Source organism: Lytechinus pictus, chromosome 16 (genome assembly GCF_037042905.1).
Source record: "Lytechinus pictus isolate F3 Inbred chromosome 16, Lp3.0, whole genome shotgun sequence".
Lineage (NCBI taxonomy): Eukaryota > Metazoa > Echinodermata > Echinoidea > Temnopleuroida > Toxopneustidae > Lytechinus > Lytechinus pictus.
In genome coordinates, this window is record NC_087260.1 from 27665052 (window position 1) to 27686305 (window position 21254).

The 21254-nt window shown below is 36.9% G+C and overlaps 1 protein-coding gene across 1 annotated transcript; it reads left to right on the forward strand.

The window, feature by feature from the left end:
• Positions 1 to 10715: 10715 nt before the first annotated feature.
• On the forward strand, positions 10716 to 20909 carry LOC129279613 (uncharacterized). Its single transcript, XM_054915712.2, has 6 exons — positions 10716 to 11022; positions 15450 to 16754; positions 17476 to 17651; positions 18497 to 18921; positions 19263 to 19365; positions 19714 to 20909. Exons 1-6 carry the CDS (start codon positions 10950 to 10952, stop codon positions 19864 to 19866), a joined length of 2235 nt encoding a protein of 744 aa, XP_054771687.2. The 5' UTR covers positions 10716 to 10949; the 3' UTR covers positions 19867 to 20909.
• The last annotated feature ends 345 nt before the right edge of the window (positions 20910 to 21254 follow it).

The following is a 21254-nucleotide window of genomic DNA, read 5'->3' on the forward strand; positions in this document are numbered from 1 at the left end:
CATATAATTCTGTTGTATAAGGAAAATATTGTTTGAAAACGTGATTTTTTTTTAAATGAAATATAACATTTCCTCTCCCATAGGTGATAAATACTGTATTTTGACTTTCAAAACGGCCGCACAAGCCCCTACAAATTCTGTAATATGCGTATATAGGGAAACTAATCATCACCAGAATGAGAACCAAAAACGCACGTAACTATGTGATGTATAGGTAAAATTTGGTCTTGAACATGATTTCTGACTAAATACATCACGTAATGGTTGAGAAGGTAATAAGAAATGATCTATTTGGTTACAAAATCATATTTTCAGACGATATTTCACTCATACATGCAACACCATTTACTCAAGCAAAGCCAAATTCTGTTAAAATTATATGTTCCCATTCACAAAGTACATAATAGGCCTACCGTTAGGGCCTGTAGCGGCCAGTTTGACTTTCAAAATACATTATTTATCACCTACCTGGCAAAATGAATGGTATATCTTGTTAGGAATTATGTTTTCAGACAATATTTTACTCTTAAATCACAATTATATGCATGTTATGGTGCTGACTCATGTGAAAATTGGTTTCCCAGATCGATTGTACATAATACAGTCAATGTCTTTTGGCGGCCATTTTGAAAGTCAAAATACAATATTTAACACAAATATGAAACCCGAATAATATATTTCGTTGCAAATTATATTTAAAGACAGTATTCCACAAATTTACCACAAAAAAATAAGTTTTAGTGCTCACCTTGTGATTGTTTTTGTCCTCTCTCACATCGTAGATCATAATTTTAGGGCCTTTGGCGGTCATATTAAATATCAAAATACAGGGTTTATCACATACATGGCATGTTAAATAATAAATTTCGTTAACAATAATGTTTTTAGTCAGTATTCCACTCGTTTATCTCAACAAAATGCATTTTAGTGCTCACTCTTGTGATTTTTTTGTGTCACCATTCACATTGTACATAATAGTGTTAGGGCTTTTGAAGGCCATTTTGAATATCAAAATACAGGATTTATCACATAACTGACATAACAAATGATATATATCGTTAGCAATCATGTTTACAGACATTGCTTCACTCATAGATCATAATTACTTGCATTTCAGTGCTCAATTTTGTAAAAATTAATTTTCCCCATTCATATTGTACAGGGGTCTATGATGGCGGCCATTTTGATATCAAGAAAATAGATATTTTGACAAAAATCATTTTTTCAGATATTATTTCACTCCGGCAGCACAATTGCATGTACTTTAAAGCCAATGTGTGGACAATTTTATGATTTTCATGGGTAATTTGAATATTTTGGCGGCCATATTGGATTTTGCCAATTTGCAGAAAATGCTCAAGGTTACACGAGTGGCATCATTCAGATTCGGAATCAGCACCCTCGAATTGACAAGAAACCATAAAAAAACATTGTATATATAAAAAAACAAGGTTCGACCCCTTCTATCCTGGACTATATCTGTCAAAGACATTCAAAGGCGCATTGGAGGAGTCAGCCAATCTGGGTCGCCTAGAAGGGCGCGCACACAGAACTGTGACCCGCAGGTCTCTCCTCCCAATAACTGGTTGGGGAATGCAGGTGGACCACTACACCGGGGTTTCCCCCTACTCTTATTCGAATAGTGCAGTGGGTTCTTAACGTGCAAAGGTGGTGATTCTCCTCTACACGGGGCCTCCATTTAACGTCCTATCCGAGGGACGGAGTGTTTTCCACTGTAACATAGCCTGCATCTATGAAACAGGGGAGAGACGTTTACACACAACGCACTGGCTTCAGTCATCCGCCCGGGGTGGACTCGAACCCACGATCTTTGGTTCGACGGGCAGACGCTTTACCGACTGAGCCAACTTCGCTCTCATCTGTTGGTGAATATGAATGTGCCCGACCAACAAATATGGTCAATATCAAACCCAAACGCTGGTAGATTCTATAGGTTGATTTTGACAATTTTTGTCGGTCGGGAACATGTTCACCAACACATTGGCTATTTTAACCAATCCTCTTTAAACATGTATTAGACATGTTATGTTAAAGGACAAGTCCACCCCAAGAAAAAGTAAATTTGAATAAAAAGAGAAAAATCCAACAAGCATAACACTGAAAATTTCATCAAAATCGGATGTAAAATAAGAAAGTTATGACATTTTAAAGTTTTGCTTAATTTCACAAAACGATTATATGCACATCCTGGTGGGTATGCAAATGAGGAGACTGATGACGTCATCCACTCACTATTTCTTTTGTATTTCATTATATGAAATAGGAATATTCTATTTTTCTCCTCATTGTCAAGTGAAACAACGATAAATTCCTCCCTAAACATGTGGATTGAGCATTGTTTATTACTATATGATTCAGTCAAGTTGGTCCTTATTGTCAAATCTATAAAAAAATGAAATATTGTATAATTCAAACAATAAAAAACAAAAGAAATAGTGAGTGAGGGACATCATCGACTTTCTCATTTGAGTTGTGCATATCACTGTTTTGTGAAAAATAAGCAAAACTTTAATTTGATTTTTCTCTATTTATAAAAATCAACATTTCTCTGGGGTGGACTTGGCCTTTAACATGTACATACAGTTCCCAGGAGCGTGTTTCATGAAGAGTTAAGTGTGCCGACATTCCAATTTTCGAACATATCGCATTTTTCGTTTTCTGAAAATGTAAGTGAAAAGTATTTTTTTATATGAGGTTCAAATTCACTACAAGAATACTAATATAACATTTTTGGATGATTGCAAGCATTTATTTTGGAGTAAAGGCCAAAATAGTTTTAAATCGTGGCCAATCGTTCGATTGCTATGACGTCGGTACGACTAGATATTCAATTCGCTTTTATTCTAATAAGGATGATATCATAGTCACAGATTTGAATATAGGTATTCGTACGATGATTTAGAACATTACACAGTAAGATATTCCATTTATAAGCATCAAATTCTTTTACGTTTTATTCCAAAATCGTGTCGCAGACCAATCTTAAGGTTTACGGTGACCATAAGCATGATCTGATCAATGCAATGAGGCTTTTTTATAATGTACCCAACTTGGATTTAAGTTCGATTCTACGTCACACTTAAATCTTTGTGAAACACTCAAAATATAGAACAAAGTCCAATCAGTAATTAATCCATCCTTCTTTCGCACAATATGCATGTTATACATGCGTAATTTAAAATATACTTTTCTCGGAGTTCAACTGTAGCTTTTTAGATTTCTATCGCTTGATTTTTTTTTCAGTGAAAATCAAGATTATATAGTCTCTGTTAAGATTTTGTAAATCACCTAAGGCGTCTATTATTTTAATCATTGTTATTGTTATTATCATTATTATTATATTTGGCAAACAACACAGAATACAATTATAAATAAAAATTGAACAATACATTTTAGGATATATATTTTTTGGATTTCCAATACTAAATCACTAAATTTGGTAAGTAAAGTGTTCAAATACCCTTTTAAAAGAAAGACAAAGTATAACGAGAGAGGGTGCTATTATATCATTGGTAAAATTAAAATTTCACAAAGAGATGAAAAACGATTATCTTTAAAAAGTTTACTAAGCTCTAAGCTCTAAATATTCGTTAAAAACAATAGACCTATTATAGAACGATATTAGACAAATAATATTAAAATATTTAAGTTATGCTCTATTGTTATCAACACTATCGCAGTAACTTGTATGTTAAGATACAAGTAATTAGTTCAATGGGACCATAATTGCGAGAACTCTATCTCAAGATTTCTCTCTCCCACTCTCTCTCTCTCACCTTCTCATTCTCCTTTTCCCTTCCTCTCTCTCTCGTCCATCTCTTCTTTGTGGACTCCTTTTGCTATTTCTCCTCTCTGTTCTAACATATTTCTTTATGTGTGTCTCTCTGCGCTACCCACTTCCCCTAGTATTATAGTTTTTACATCTTTGTAGTAACGTTCATATTTTTCAAAGATTTTAATCTACAAATTGAGGATTCGATTGCATTTAAGCTTCAATCTTCTGCTGCTTTTGCTGTTCGTGTGTTAAATATTTAATGATTTTTTTGCACCAAACAACACAACAATGATGAAAGAAAACGCATAGCATTTCCGGGAAAAGTTTTTAATTACAAGAAAGCGATTGGGTATTTTCTCGAGCTCAATATTTGCAGTTAAGTTGATAGGCGACATCAGAAAGGATTTTATCGAGAAACGAAGTTGCAACGGATAAAGCATTGTCCGTAACCCCAAAGTCGACTTTATAGAGAGACCTTTCTAGCATGACGTCACCGTTGTCGTCATCGAAGAGATCATCAGTAAAGTCTGTCATATCACTGACAGTTGTGAAACTACTGTCGTCATCATTGCTTGCGATGCTGGACACATCTGTTATGCTATCATTGTCCATTTCATCCATGAATCTTAGAAGACTCGATGTGGTATCTGATAGCAGCGATTCGTTATCACCTTCAGTCGAGACTTCATTGTGGGACTGACAAGAGCTGTCGTCGTCGTTATCGATTTGCTTGAAGGTGTTTACCGGATAGTACAAGGTACTGTGTAAGCCGTCTTCCGAACTCCATACGGATGTCGTGTCGCTGTGAGCATCACTGATATTTGTGGAGTGGAACTGTGTTTCAAGAAATTTGATAAAAGATCGGTATTAAATAATATTTACTTAAAAGAGCTCGGGAAATACATTCCAAAAAGGTTAACTTCAAATTATGCTTCGGAATAAGGGCGAGCAGTCTTTTTTTTCAGATAAAGTAGTTTTCATAACTTTATGTTATAGCCTGGATGACATGCATAAGGAGAAAATAATTTCAATGGTAATATGCTGAGAGTATATCTATTCTTACCATTTTGAGGGCTTCTGTAGTCAATTTATTATTTCGGATATGACCGCTGTCATCCTCGGTGACTGTAAAGACAGACAGACAGATAGATGGATAGATAGATAGATATATGATAGATATATAACTGGTCAAACATATCATTCTTAATCATCATCATTCATACAGTGTCATAATAAAACTATAATTATGACTTTATAGTTCAATTCGTTTCATGTTGATCGTGAGTCTGTACGCTAAAAATGATAGTAATACTGAGTTGAACGAATCAGTTGAAGATAAGCTGTAAATTTGTTTTATATTTAAACCTAGTTGTTTTAGGGTGGAATCCTGATGAAAAACATTGTCCATACCTTGGAGGAAACAGCACAATCTCCTCAAATTCTTTCCCATTCTCTTTCGAAGTCGGGAGAAATATCTTCGCATACGTGAAGATCGGCGAGCCATTCTCTTTGAGAGATCTAAAGACAGGAGCTAAGCAAACGTCTTCATCGCAATGAGAATTCTTAAAGAATGAATCGTTTATTCGTAAAGGTTGCTAACGTAAACGAAAACTTGTGCGTTTCTTTGTTACGTATGATTTTGAGAAAGCAGTTTTACCATCGCGTTTCTGATTGGTCAAAAGTTTATATTTGTGCGCAGTGTTGCTGGACGTGCATTGTTACGTAGGTCGTCGCGCACGACAGTTTGGAAAAAGTTTTCCTATTGGAAGATAGTCGGCCCGGGGCACGGTGACCTCACAATGCCTTTATTTTCGGGGGACTCTGACTAGACTGCACAGCGCTAGGATCTAGGAACGGCCAGGAATGTCCGAAAACATGTCGACATAAAATAATGAACATTATACAAACATTTTGACATACGATGGCGCATGAAAGACGGTCTTCTTTGCCTGTGTAAAAAGTGCAATGTATATATATTGTTTTTCGTCAAAAAGATGTATTGTGATATAACATAATATATATTTTATTTATTTGTTTTTATTTATTAATATATATATATATATATATATATATATATATGTATATATATAAATATATAAGAATAAAAATGAAGGTCCTGCGTCGGTTTTGGTAATATAAAGCAAAATACAAGGTGAATAAAACAACCGTAGATAGAAAAGTTGATCAAATTTTCGCCCATAGGGCTTCATCAGGAAATGATGAATTTATTAGTCAACAGCACCAAGAAACGCAGTGCGCAAAACGCAAAGCGTAAAAAACAACGCGCTAAGAAGCAAGGCGCGAAGCGCAACAGTACAAAAGAAAAGAGAGAGAAAAAGAGAGAGAGAGATATATATATATATATATATATAGGATAACAAGCTCAGATTATCTGTTTTTCAGCATTGCCATGTTGACATAAAATAACAATATATAAAGAAAGAGTAACGTAAGTTATGTTATTCAATACATTAAAATCAGAAAAAAAAATCAATAATACAGAAATTGTTCAACATAACATATACGTTTTTGAGGAATCGGTAAAATGAGAAAAGTTATCATAGACAACACAATTACAGTAAAATATAAATTTAAGTGTATGATATAATTAACACATTAAATACTTCAACAAAATTTATGAAGGAAATTAAGTAAATTGGAAATTTGAAACAAAGATTTAGGGAATATAATTATCATGGAGTATAATACGCTGGATTTAAGAAGAAGATTTGCAAAATGAGTATCGTTAAGCAAAGTATTGGAAACTTGTTTGCACAGAGTACGAATGATATTACAGAATATAACACTTTTGTTGCTTCTTGCATTTTATGAATTGAAGTTACTCTTCTTACAACGAAACAGACATTGCTACATTTTAAGATGATTTCGAAAATTATTCATGAAAATAAGTTTTTTGATCAGAATTCAATAATACAAAACTGAACCCTTTCATGTTTTTCTATTCTCTAGCCGTAGAGAAAAAAGTTGCCGAAGTAAGCATCGAAAATGGTAAGCTCAAAGAAACAAGAAAATTTGAAAATGGAAAATAATTATTAAAAAAAATATGTTTTAATTGAATTGACCTGAATTATTTAATTAAAAAAAATCAGACACGGAAAAAGTTGAAACAAATCTGATGAGGGTCACTGCGTGGCAAATGAGAGTATGTGTGGATGGTACCACAAACTACTGACATCAATAAGTATTTATGTTTTTAGTGACATAAATGATCTCGATATTCAGGCAGCTATTAGTTTATTGTCCGATTTCTTACATTTTCTTTAATTTGACGCTTTCACAATTCAATTAGGCTATCCTCAAGAGACAAACGCCAAACACTCATAAAACAGGGATCCCTTAAAAAAAAAAACTGCAATCGCATTCCATTGTAATAATTGTGTAGTATTAATGTTTTGCTCTTAATATGTTTCTTTTGTATCGATAATTGATTTATACATTGATTTGAAAGGGAAAGGACTGTTGGTTGAATATCTTTCTATTTGTTGATAGGTGATGAGTTTGAACTTATCCGTTAAAACTATTCAATATTTTTATATGAAATATTCGGTCATTCTGTCCATTAGTACAATTAGGGTTTCAGTCCGCTCACTGCAAGATATTGATAACGCGCAATTTTACCAAGGATCATAGCTATGACAATTTGAAAGATCAGCAAAATAACATCATTTGAATTTCGTGAAAAGGTTTTCTCACCCGGACACCTTAACAAAAAGCAAAGCGACTAATCGCTGTTTGGTTCCAAGTCAGCCTACTACGCAAAATTAGAATGCAACGATAAAGGCCAACAAACGTTAGCGATTGATCGCTAACGTTTGGTTAATGGGCCATGGATCTATTATCATAAAGATCATAATGCTGATTTTGATTGCATTGATTAATGTTTATAATCAATCGTACGATTCAGTCTTACAATCAATTTCTTAGCTTTGTACGGGGGGAGCTGTATATTTTGTTGGACCTTTTTTCAATAGGTTTTGACATAATTTTCAGGAAATAGAATACTATTTCTCCCTTTCCTTTCCTTTTCTGCCCTGAAAATTGTTAAGTCCAAGTCCCCCCCCCCCCATGTACGCCAGTGACGGCCCGCCAAAGAGACTGCCAGCAACAGTATAGTTATCATGATCAAAGTTCACGATATCGGGTTTTTTTTGCCCTGATATCAATGATGATCGTACCATGAACATACCATAAGGGAAACATGGTTTTTTTTACAAGACCGGAAAGAGAGACTTGGTGATCGATTAAGGAGTGGAAATGGTGGTTTCCTATTGCCATGATAGCTTTCCTGTGTGAAACCAAGCTGTTATATAAAGCAACCAACCATTATAGGAATTGGTTTGTTGTCAAACAATGATATGACCTTGAATTGATCATTATACCGAAATCAACCAGCTTCTCACGAAATCAAAACTCCGTCTTGACGCTTTTTACATCCTATTTCAATAAGAATCTAGGGGCAAGTAAACAGGAGTTTGTGCGACCCACTGCGATTAGAATGGAAGAAAACGTAGACCTATAAAGCCTAGGATGGTAAAGAAAATTATGACCCTTTTGGAGAAAAAATATGAACAAAATTATTACCAATTTTGCGGTGAAACTATTTTATTTTTTCGAGCCATGTGCGTTCAATCAGTTTGCCATTTTATTAAGGAATAGAAATTCTGATTTTAAAAAAACTTATATTAGACTAACACTTTTTTTAGCTTACTAAATTTGTTTGGAAGAATGTCTGAATGTATTGAGGGATTATCATTTAGGTTACAAACACCTCCAATAAAAAGTGACTGCCTCACAGAGAACGTAACGAATTTAAAAGAATTTTCGTATGGTCTCTGAAAAGGTTTTACAATGGTCAAAGCAGAAATTATTTTCTGACTTTAATACATCTAATCAGTATGTTACCCAGGGTGACCAGAATTCACAAAATGAAATACGGGACAATTGAAAAATAAAGGTCAACAAAGAAGGCTACACAGTGTTAGACTTGTGAAAAAAACAAAGAATTTGAAGGGAGGGTGAACGAAAGAATGAAGGAGAGAAAGAAAAGACGAAAGAAAAGAGATGAATTGAGAAGAAAAAAGAAAATATGAAGGAGAAAATGAAGGAAAAATAAAAGAATAAAAGAAATTTAGAATAAAAGAATAAAAGAGAGAAAAAAGGTTTCAGTCATTCTTTGAAATGACTATAGAAAGAAAGAAAAAGAAAGGAAGGAAAGATGAATAAATGTGTGAAAGACAAAATAAAAGAGAGAAAGGAAAAAAGAAAGTAAGAAAAAAGGAGGAGGAAAGAAAGAATGAAGGAAAGAAAAACATTTCCTTCATTCTTTGACAGAAACAAAGAAAGAAAAAAACAGGGAGGAAGGAAGGGAAAGAAAGAATAAGGGAAAATAATTAGAAGGAAAAAAATAAAGAATGAAAGAAAGGATGAGAGAGGAAGGGAAGAATAAAGGGGGAAGCGGAATAAAAAAAGAGAAAATAATGGAAGGAGAGAAAGACCGAAAAGAAAAGGGAGACTGAGCAAGGGAGAAGGAAGAAAGAAAGAAAAGTTTAAGGAAAGAAAGAATGAAGGAAATAAAACGGACATTTAATAAGTAAGAGAAGAAGGAAAGAAAGAAAAAATGAACAGAGAGAGAGAGAGAGAAAGGTTCAGGAAAGAAAGATAGAAAATGAAGATAGATGGAACAAAAAGGGCAAGCTGGAAGGATAGAAGGATGAAGAAAGAACGATAGAAAAGAAAGAAAGAGGAAAAAAGTTCGAACGTCAAGGAAAAAACAAATCCAATCATCTAACAAAAATCATAATGATATTTGGTGTTTTTTAAATATATTTTTAAAATCTTAAGAAACTAAAATGTTTTAGAAATGAATAAAATTTCAAAGTGAAACATTGTCAAACTTAAAAATTAGATGAAACATCACGGCATCATACACACCAAGACTAAAAATGAAAGCTGAAACAACTAGATCTAGATATGAAAACTCAATAACTTTGTTCCTCCGATTACATCTCTAAATCATTAATCTGAGAATCCAAAATATTATTATAAAATTTCCCGCCGATTTTGTGATTATTTTGATGGAAAAAATGTTTATCATGTGAGATTGTTTGCACCATTGAGAATCTGCTCCGATCCATGCCTGGCTATAGGAGCCTGCCACACACAGGCAGTTAGTAGGCCAGTTCGTTTGCAATGTAACTAGTTGGGTTAGCAAGAAAATCACCGCAGAACTTGCAAAAGTTTACAGTTAACGATTTTATTGTTGTTTCTGCTTCGTCATCTGTTGGTTATTTGATGAAAATTCGTCACTTTTAAATGTATTAACTACCCTTTGTTAAATATTCTGAAATACGGGACAAATAGGCGTCCCGGGAAGGGTTTGTCGGGACGCCGGGACAAAGGAGCAAAATACGGGACGATCCCGGGAAATACGGGACGTCTGGTCACCCTGATGTTACCGTCTTCATAAAAATACCATACTGTCTCACGGAGATGCACTGAAGGTATTAATTTTTAATAAAGTATTTTTCAAAATTCGGTTTCCAATTACAACGATGGAAGGTGATTTTAATGACAAAACCTTGCTCTTTACCTCAAAGCCAAAGTATGCTGGAAACTGAAACTATTTGCAGGGCAGTGTGCAGAAAAGTGCATAACGCAACTCCAACTAAAATCAGACGCACCTCTTCTTTCGACCAATCATTTGCAGTGATTTTAGAGTTTGCGTTTGATTTTTTATGTTTAATTTCAAACGCAAGTTTTACTGCAGGTAGCCCTGATATCCTTTTAACACTGGATATGCCTCTCCCATGGACGATGCACTTACACCTAGATCAATTCTTATTCCAATACCGGAAGGATCTTATGACAGATTATCAAAACCTAACAAAGACCAGGAACTGGACTGTTTTGGCTGCGAACTATAGATTGGAAGCTCGACGAACTAGGCTGAATCAGAGTGAGAGAATGAAACGGACCTAGCGGCACTCTCTAGGATCCCGCCAAAATAAATGGCGTAGAATCTGACCTAATCTAACAAGACAATTCATGAGGAATAAGCCACCAAGCAGGTTATTCAGATACCGGGTCCAGTGAGCTTCTTGTCTGAGAAGGACTTCGTGGTTGACGTAACACGATGACGAGGATGACATCGAAGGCTTGGATGATCGGTGTAGTGATGACGGTGATGGTGGTCATTGATGAAAGCAGTGAGTGTTGTATTTATATATTACGGGAAGTTTTGTCTATTACCTCCTGTTGAACAAGAGGCATCTATTCCTAAAGCACCGGCGTACAAATGGGTGAGGGAGGGGGGGGGGGAGGGGCTTAAGGCAATGGACTTCCAAAATAATCACGACTAGGAATAAATACCATAGAAAAAAAATAAATTAAGGTAAGGGAAAAGGGTAAACTTTGATATTGTTTCATAATGTTTCAAAATCTATTTTAAAAAAAAATTAGATTTTTGTACAAAAAGGTCAAACTTGTTCTCTCGCTTCGCTCGTTCAAAGCTTAAAAAAAAAGGAATTGTGCCCCGAATCGGCAAATTTTCCATAGTTATATCGGGGATTCTCTCAGAAGAGAGTTGTTCAGAAAAGAAGATAAAAGCGCCAGTGAGAGTTTGAGTAACTATTTTATCGATGTCAATATTTTACTTACATTTCTTATGAACTACCAGAGGCGGGGGCAAAAAGTTTATGACCATTTTTAAATTGATTAATGAAAAATTGGGAAAGAGGAAAAAAGGAGAAACAGAGAAAAGAAAAGAAATATATAAATAAGAAGGGTATGAAAATAGAAGCCCAATTAAGTCGTGAAAAATATGATACCCATGATATTAAATTGAGGAAAAAAATCTCGTAACATTTTGGTTGCCTCGTCCCCTGCCCCCCGCCACCTCCATCTAAAAATACCCTTTAGCCGACAGGTCTTCTCTCGTGTAGTGACTAATATTTACATACGAAATGCTTTGTTTTAGAAATCCCGAAAGCTTTTGAATTATACTTCCTTTTGGAATACCTGTGATATGACTACATGTTTTATGTCTGTATTTTATCGAGTGATTGCAGGCTAAAGATCCAACCATTTTCGCACTTTGGCAAACGGAAGCATATTACTTAAGTGCCATTTCCTTTCAAAATAATGCCAAAAAATACAGTGCCATATAAACTGGCGTCAAACATGGTCAATTGAACACAATATTCTTCTGCCTACGATGAGCAGGATAAGTTTTCATTGAATTATCATAATTGGCCCAGAAGTGACATGTTTTTTCCTGTTTGCAAAATATGAAAATATTTATAACTCAAAGTCAAATTTAATCGATAGTTTTTTTAATTCTTCTGTCAAAGAAGGGTTCTGAGTATTTCATATATAAACAATAGCTAGACCTACAAACTGCTGGAAATGTTCTCATAATTCTCCGAAATTGAGGAAGCAGAAGGATTCTTTTCATAAGGATGATGTATGTTGAAGTCACAACACAGAATCGACTCTATATACTGATCAGTTATTCCGTTTAAGAACATATTGTCACACGGTGTGATCACAGTGTGTTCACATACTGGACTATGTTAAAATATTATTCAGATTGTTGATTAAATTCAACAGTGTGAAGATATTTTCATACTGTGGACACCTTGACAATGTGACTGTTTACAGCGTGTTCACATGGTCGACTTTGTGAATATTATGATTCACACTGCTGATATAATGCTAAAGTTTAACAGTGTTAGGTGAGTCACGTGTTTCACACTGTGGCACAAACCGTGGGACACTGTTCTCACAGTAGGGATATTCAAACTGGCATACCATCGATTAGTTTGGAGTCAGTCCATCAGCTTGAATTCAAAATTACGAGTTTAATACTGTAGATTTAGAGTCTCAAAAACTCTTCTTCACAATAGCTTCGAAGTCCTTTGATGTTGGATCCTAATACCTTGGTCACATTTGCTCTACGGCGGCCGTACGGCGGCCGTAGATACCTGAATTCGAGAAATTTCTGCGGCGGCCGCAGAAAATCTGCGGTGGCCGCAGGGTCGACGTACGGCGGATTCCTACTTTTTACAGGCCGTAGGGGTGGCCGCAGAATTTTAACGCGGAGTTATAACATTTTTTCTTTTCTACGCTCGCCGTAGAAATTAGACTAGCCGTAGGCATGGCGTAGAACGGTCTACGGCGGCCGTACGTCGAGCGTACGGTGGCCGTGCGGCTGCCCTCGTGTTTTTCTTCCCTCCTTTCCCCTTCTCCTTTTGTGTTATCTGCTCGGGAGCCACCAGGCGCGTATTTAGAATTTTGCACTTCGGGGGCCCTACCTATAATTTTGGCCCATATGCATGTGTACTTTTCAGAAAAAATGGCGACCCCTCCTCGTCAGGCAAACAGGTGCCTTAAATGCATGTTGAATTATCTTATTTCATAATCACATGAAAAAGGGCAACTGCAGACCACTTTTTGAATGATGACTTGATAAAAAGTAATCTATCCATGAATATGATGTAATACCATTTTTTTTTAAGAACAAATGTGACCAGGAAGCACAGATATTGCCCTTTCACCAGCGGCTAACTTGGGTAAAATATGACGTTATTATCATTATTAGTAGTATTATCATGGGGAGTTAAATGCTGATTTTTGTTGTTTCCTAGGGTGTAGTTCTTACTTAAGACTAAAGCGTTTATTAACATCTTAACTTTATTCATACAAACAAGTTAACATGGTTAAGGGAGATTTATTTCATAAGTCCAAATAAATAATGCGAACGCGATTTTTGATAGCTTGTGTATAGACCTGAAAATAGAATATTCTGAGAAGTTTTGTAAGCATGAGCAGGATGGGAATCTCTCTATCTGTCAGGGCGAGCTGAAAATTGTCTATATTAAAAATGACCCAAAGTTTGGAAATTCTAAGAATTATTGGTAATCATGAACAGGATGGGCACTTAAAAATTATTCGATCCGAGCGCGAAGCGCGAGCTGAACCTTTTTTATATTTCGTTCCAAAACTAGACATTCTACGCAATTTAGGTAATCATTAACAGGATGTCCATCTAACTAATCATTCGATGCGAGCGCGAAGCGCGAATCACCCCAAAGGTCGATTTGCCCCCCCCTCCCTTCCTAGGTCGAACATTACTGATCGTATAATATTCAGATCAGTGTCAAACATTAATTTGGCGACCCCCCCCCTTCCTAGGTCGAACATCAATTTGCCCCCCCCCCATTTTTATTACTCCCCCTTTTCTCTTCTCTCCTTTTCTCTTCTTCTTGTTTCCTTCTCTCTTTCTTTTCTCCCTTTTCTCTTTCTCTTCTTTCCCCCTCCTTTTTTATCTCCCTTTTCTTTCCCTTTCTTTCCTCCCTCTTTTTGGGGCCCCCTTTTCGCCTACCCGGGGGCCCGGGCCCCGAACCCCCCTCCCTCCCACCCAGAATACGTGCAAGGGCATTGTGCGAAACTTTGAAAACTTTCTGAAATGAAATGTCTAATGTAAAATATCATGAGTGTGACAAGCAATTCATGGTATACTCACTGTATAGTTCCCCTGCGGCCGCCGTGAGGGCGCCTTGCGGCCACCTCGCGTCTGCCGTAGTATTTGTCAAAAACCTACGGCCAGCGCAGGGTCGCCCTAGGGCGACCGTACGTCATGATTTCAAGGACATAGTTCAGCCGCAGATTTTTTTTCTCCATAAATTAAAAAATACGCCGTGCGGCGACCGTAACATATATATGTGACCGCTAAAGTAAGTGGCCGTGGAAATTCTGAGGCGACCGTAGAATTGCTACTCGCCGTAGAAATTTTAGAATCTACGGCGGCCGTAGCAAATGTGAAACATAACAAAGTCTATCATATTTTTCTGGTTCTGACACACTACACTCTTAAAATGTTGGGCAACATACTGTCCATACAGCAACTGGTTAAACAAAAATTATCCAACTCTGGGTAGTATTCAACCAATACTGTGTAGTTTTCACCTAAAGCACACATTATTGGTATAAAACTATCCAGAGTTGGATAAAGTTTTAATCAATTGCTGTGTGGACAGTATGTTGCCCATCATTTTTAAAGAGTATATCATACAGAATGAAAAAGGACGTTTCATCGACATTCGACTATCATAGAGTTTGTATAGGCCAAGCTACTGTGAATGTTGTCCTTGTGCCATTCCCAATAAATAATGTGCATGCCGATTATCATTAGAGAAAATCGTTACAAGAGAGAATAAGAACGATAGGAAAGACCAGATAAATATAGAAATAATCAGGCTTAATGTATGTTCAAGTCAGAAATAAGTCATGAAATTCAGCTTGTGATTCAAATTCATATATTTCCACATCTCTCAGTAAAAAAGGCAAGGTATAAAACATGTCAAATCAATCAAATGATTCCAGAATAAATAAAACAACATTGACAATAGTAAACATGTAAAATTTAGACGAAATTTAAAAAAATGCATATTGTGATGAATGGGATGAGGAGTAGCCCCCACCCCCCAAAAAAAATTCTGTGTAACCCTTCACTAGCTCTCTTTTCAGTATGTACACTATTTTCCCCACTATTTCATATCAGAGAGCAGGCTAATCTACTAATGTGTCACCAAGAAAGAAAACAAACTCACGTGCTCATTTTTTTTATTTTCAGATTCCCTGGACACTCAAAGTACAATCGGAAATGATTTCGTATTCGGGGTACCATCAGCCTATATATATCGACATCTTTATTCCAAACGTGTCTTTCTTTCTTCACAAAGAGGTGAAACCGTCAATGCTACAGTTGTCACTTCTGGAAGCAACTTCCGACACGATGTCACTGTACCTGGCGATCGTGAAATAAGTATAGATCTACCAAGGTCCCTTACCTCTCGGGGTACTGGTTTGAAACAGAATGTTGTAGGCATAAGATCCGATGGTGACTTGAGTGTTCACGTCCAAATAGAAGCACGTGTAAACTCGGGAGCCTTTACCCCTCTCCCCACCGGGAGTCTTGGAAACGATTACATCGTCGGTATCTATGAGCCAACGAAACTGAAGTTTACCAAATACAAAGCAGGCTTCACCGTGACTGCAACCGAAGCTGGTGCTCGAATACAAATCAGGTTTAGTCAGTCAGTGGCTTTTGGTCACGTCTACTATGGTCCCAATGATGTATTTAAGTTTCAGCTTGAGGCATACGAGTCCTTTCAGATCATGAGCGACAAGGACTTGACTGGTTCAAGAGTAAAGTCGGACAACCCAGTGGCAGTTGTGGCTGGAAGCGAGTGTTCGCGAGTCCCGAAGGGAGACAAGTATTGCGACTATCTGGTGGAGCAAATGCCACCCGTGCATACCCTAGGTAAACAGTTCATCGTGGCACCGTTCAGGGACAGGGAAAGTAGCTACGTTCTACGAATCATCGCCCCTTTCAACGGAACCACAATTTTGTTTTCATCTCCCCATGCAGATGATATCAATCTTGATGAGAATCAGCACCATGAATTCATCTTTACACACCACGATGTGCTATCATTCCGATCAACTAAACCGGTCCTAGTTCTACAATTCATGAAAGGTTTTGCAAAAGATTACGTCGGGGATCCATCTATGGTCGTCATCCCACCAGTAGAGCAATTCATCGTCGGGGAGTTGTCTCTCACATCCATGGACAATGACCACGTCACCGTAGTGGTTTCAAATTCTAACGCCGGGTTATCAGGACTTTGGCTAAACGGTCGTCATGTTGGTTCGGTTTCTCCAAGCTGGAGTGTCATAGCAGAAAATGGTATGTCAGGGGTGTTTCAAGGAACCTTAAGATCGGGTAGGCATACCATTGCCCACACTGATCCTCAAGCAAGGTTGTTGGTGATCGGTTATGGTACTGGTTACCTGAGCGGTCGAGCGTTCCCAGTAGCCTATAACCTGAAACGTCTGTATGTCCCGAGTCCAGAAGCGTTGTACATCCCTCCAACAGGTTAGTTAACGTTACCCCAGATTATGAGAAGGAAACCAGAAAGATGGACGTACCTAGCTTGCTCTTTTTAAACCGAATCCTTTACTTTAGCCAATGTAATATATGTTTGGTGATATAAAGTTTCCGATAGCCATCAAACAATCCCGCCTGATCTTAAGTAAACAACTCACCTGGGATGAACATGTTTCTTCTCAATGAATAAAAATACATTTTCCTCACTAAGGTGACCCATTGTAGGGATACTTTTTGTGTGTGAGCAGGATCCCAATCCAAGTATGCTGTAATACTTAATATGTCCAATGTCCTAGTGACGAAAACTACAAATTCTTGTTCATTTTTCGCTGTGAGCATAATACTGATAAAGTAATGTTGTATATTAGTATAATAAAAAATATATGCATTAGGCCAGCTTGGAACCTCGTTTTGTATAAATCAATTGTCGCTACGTCTGGCAAGCGTTCAGGTTGTCAATACAATGTTCCCCCCTTTTTTTTTACAAACATAAGACTGGAAGTTGAGTTAAGTGTTAGGTGTTTAAGAGTTTATCAGAGGAAAATTGCAGAAAGAGTTTCAATCAAATATATCTCCAAAAATCAAACCCAAACTAATTACTTTTCAGCCAATTAGAAACGCGTTTAGTATTTGCGCTTGATGTTTCGAGTTTCGTTTAAACGCAACCCTTTCTGCAACGATCCATTGTCCATTGAATGTATCCATTCAGGTTATCAAGTGCAATGTTTCAATACCTCAATGTCAATCACGCTGGATCCATCGGTGTTCCTCGTCCATGATCCTGATCACGTGACCCTCAATGACCCATCCTGTCAACCAATCATCAACCAGGGAGGTTTCCTCGTTCTTAGTACACCCTTTGATTCATGTGACACTCGGGTACAGGTAAACAAAATGTTTCTCAATCCTTGCTTCTGATTACAAATAATAATAAACGTTACTAGGTACTAAAACAGTTGACTCTCAGAAAGGATCCTGGGGATACTACCCGCCGTTCTGTTTGTACGTAAAATAATTATCCTATAGGCCAATTTGTCAGCATTATAATTCTAATTTAATGTCCATTAATGTCTGACCATTACAAAATTGGTTATTAATCCTGAATTATCCATTTTCGACCCAATTTGTTTTGTCGCTAGCAGTTCTTCGAAACAGCCTACCTATCCCAAACTGATTCCTCTTAAAGTGTTTTTTACATCATTACACCGTAATTGCTAAAATAACTTTGATGACATTTAATGATTATGGACAAATTTCAAATGATTGCAGGTTGATTGCAAATATCGTTTATATTTTAACAGAAAAAACAAGACTAGATAAAGTGAAGTCAGGGAAAGAGGAGGAGTCCTCCATTCACAGAAACTAAAATCGGTTAACAATGTTTACTGAGCGATTGTGTAAGACTGCCTTGAATTGAAATTATAGTATCAATTTTAAGTTTTCTGTAAAATTGGTTTTGATTCCAACCATCAGATTTACAGAAATTAAACATCCTCCAATATTATTTTTTTAAACAAGGTATATCTTATTTTAGATTTAAGTTGGGGAGATCCAGACATTGAACGCTCATGTACAAAGTCATTCTAGAGATATTCCATTATCCCCATCGAATTGCCCATGGACCTATTACAATCCCTCAGTACGTTGGTAACCATTACATACATGTTGTAATCACACATAATTATAATTAGGACAAAATACGATTAAAAAAGAAATCTCTTCTCTCTAAGGAACAAGGGAACACTGTCGCATTCACAAACACTCTCTGGTTCGCCGAGTCTGTCATCACCCCTGTTTCTCCCCTCCGAGAATTACAATTCAAATGCGAATCAGCCCAGACGGGTATTGGCATCTCACCGCTCACCGGCGGTCAGCGGCAACCAAGCAGTCTGGTCTTGTCCGATGCTATCTTAGGTGACCTCTCCGTCAGTCTGGTCCAGTACTTGGATGATACATTTGGGTCAAACACAGGCAATGCTTCGTCAGGGACAGACCTCTGGGGCACGTGGAATCAAGGGGCTCCGCCAGGACAGAACGTCTTTGTGGTTAATGTGACATCTTCTGTAGATGCCAGTGTGTTCGTTGATTCTTGCTGGACCACCCAAGGACCAGAAGCTCAAGATCAAGAGAGTACTACCCCTCTCATCCAAGATGGGCAAGTGCCAGTATTTGCATGCGAGTTTTAGGCTTGTTGTTCAATCTCTATAGGGATATATCAAAATTAGGGGGCAGACAGAAGATACTTCATTTTCACTTCACTCCACCTCACTTTCTGTTGATTTGTCTAGAATTACGGCGAAAAAAGGGTGGCAGTAACTATACAGTTCTTAAGTAGTGATTTGGCATTGAAGGTTAAATTCTCTGTAAAGGGTCATTAGGCTGTACGGTTAGCTAATCCTAAGAACAATGTTCATCCATTGAACCAATGCCATCTTGACAAGTGAGAAATGATCGGATATGATATATTTTTAACTTATATTTCTCCTTGATTTTCAGCTGTGAGATTGATGATACCATTCACATAGGAGCTTCAGCGGATGATCCAAGATTCAGGCCGATAGCGATCGATTCTTTCAGTGCAATTGGGGAGTACAATGAGGTCAGTGAATGAGAATCGCTCTAGAAATCAAAACTGGATGTGTCTGAGTGTGCGTGTGTGTGCGGGGAAAGGAAATGAGCATATGCATGTTATTAGATGAAATATGTCATGGGAGGAAGAGAGAGAGAAGGGCGATTAAGCGCTAAGGGCAACAGGACCGGTCCGGGTGAGAAACAAAAGTGAATACAGATTATGAAAAAAGTGATGATTGAAAAATTCAGGGACAAAATAAAAATGATATAGATGTAATTGAGTGGAAGAGGATGTGCGGGTAACATGTTTAAACGTTGGGGTCCAACAAGGACTGCTTATTTACCCAGGTTTATTTATCAATTATTCATTGTGCAGGTATTCATGCACTGTCGTGTCCAGGTGTGCCGTGGCCAGGACTCCGCAGCTCACTGCTGGCAAGAGTGCAGACGAGAACCTCGTAAAAGACGAGATATCAGTGGAATACGAGAAATGGTTATCGTTTCAACTGGACCAATCAAGACCAAATAATGATTTTAATTATCCATTAATCACTGACAGATAATTAGTCACATTGGGGATTAGTTTTATGGAGACAGGAAGCTTAACCATCATGATTGGCGCCATTATCTGGGGCCTCATTGCACGAAGTTACAACTATGGTAACTTTGCCATCATGGCAACTTCCACCATGGTAACCTTGATTGTGATTGGCTACTGAATGCTGTTACCATGGTAGTTGCCATAATGGCAAAATTACAATTACAGTTGTAATGCTTTATGAAATGGGCCCCTGGTGACTAAGAGTATAGATAAATACGAAATATCAATTTCTTCAATATTAAAAAAAATAAACAAAAAGCCCCCCCCCCCCCCCCCCCCGGTAAGAGAATACATGTATGTAATCTGCAGGCACAGAGCCTGATTGAAAGTTTAATCAACACATGGGCTTTGAGAAAAGTGTAGCACATCTGATGCCACATAATACACCATTTACTTCATCCCATGCTAGACTTAAAAGCAAGAATACTTTAATGTGTTTTGACAAAGGGTGTGTGCCTTCAAGCTAGATTTTGGTTCCGTCAAGGATATAAAAGTTCTGATGAACATTTGGGTCACGAATGCTCTTTGTATCCCTTGTCTTACATGAAGTTATTTGAATTGAGGTCTGTACATACCAATTTGATGGGAATTAGCCTTCTATTGCCTATGCTATAACCACAGTGTCTCTGTAAGCCGTAGGCCTTAGGTTATATCAAAATATTTAGGGATAAAGTGCCAAGTCATATGGTATGAAGGGACTCTGCAATAATGGTATCACAAAAAGGGCTTATTAAGAACCAGGCATCATATTTGTATACACAGCCACTGATATTACTGCATATATGTAAAATAACATGACAAAGCTAATGATTATACATGCAAAACTATACAAAGCTGATGGGGGATTTCTTTGTTAGATGAGATATGTTCGTAGAATAATTTTTGTGTTATATACATGTATATTAAAAATATGACTTATTTATGGCAAATTTACGAATGATGCATCAATAAATAAAGCCCATGATCTTTAATCCTGTACTATCTTCAGGCAAATTTGTGATATCTGATGTCAATGGCCCGTATTCTGAATTCAGATTTAGATTAAAGTAACCTTGGTTTAAAGTTGTAGTTTAACTATGGAGAGCCAATTTGGGCACAAATCCCTAACAGTACACATCCAATTTATTAACTCTCATATTTTCCATGATTTCCATAAAACTCATATTTTCCATAATTGTCTGTGAATGAGAAGTATTTTCTTCATTATGAAAGCAAAAGAAAACAAAATAGTAAACATAAATATACAATAAAAACAGAATTTTTGGCTCCCCATAATTTTAGTACAGAGTTAGACCGTGGTCTAAGTTAAACCAGAC

Coding starts and splice junctions, on each gene's coding strand:
- LOC129279613 (XM_054915712.2), top strand. CDS start 10,950: ATGACGAGGATGACATCGAAGGCTTGGATGATCGGTGTAGTGATGACG. Junction 11,023..15,449: donor GGTGGTCATTGATGAAAGCA/GTGAGTGTTGTA, acceptor TTTTATTTTCAG/ATTCCCTGGACACTCAAAGT. Junction 19,366..19,713: donor CAATTGGGGAGTACAATGAG/GTCAGTGAATGA, acceptor TTCATTGTGCAG/GTATTCATGCACTGTCGTGT.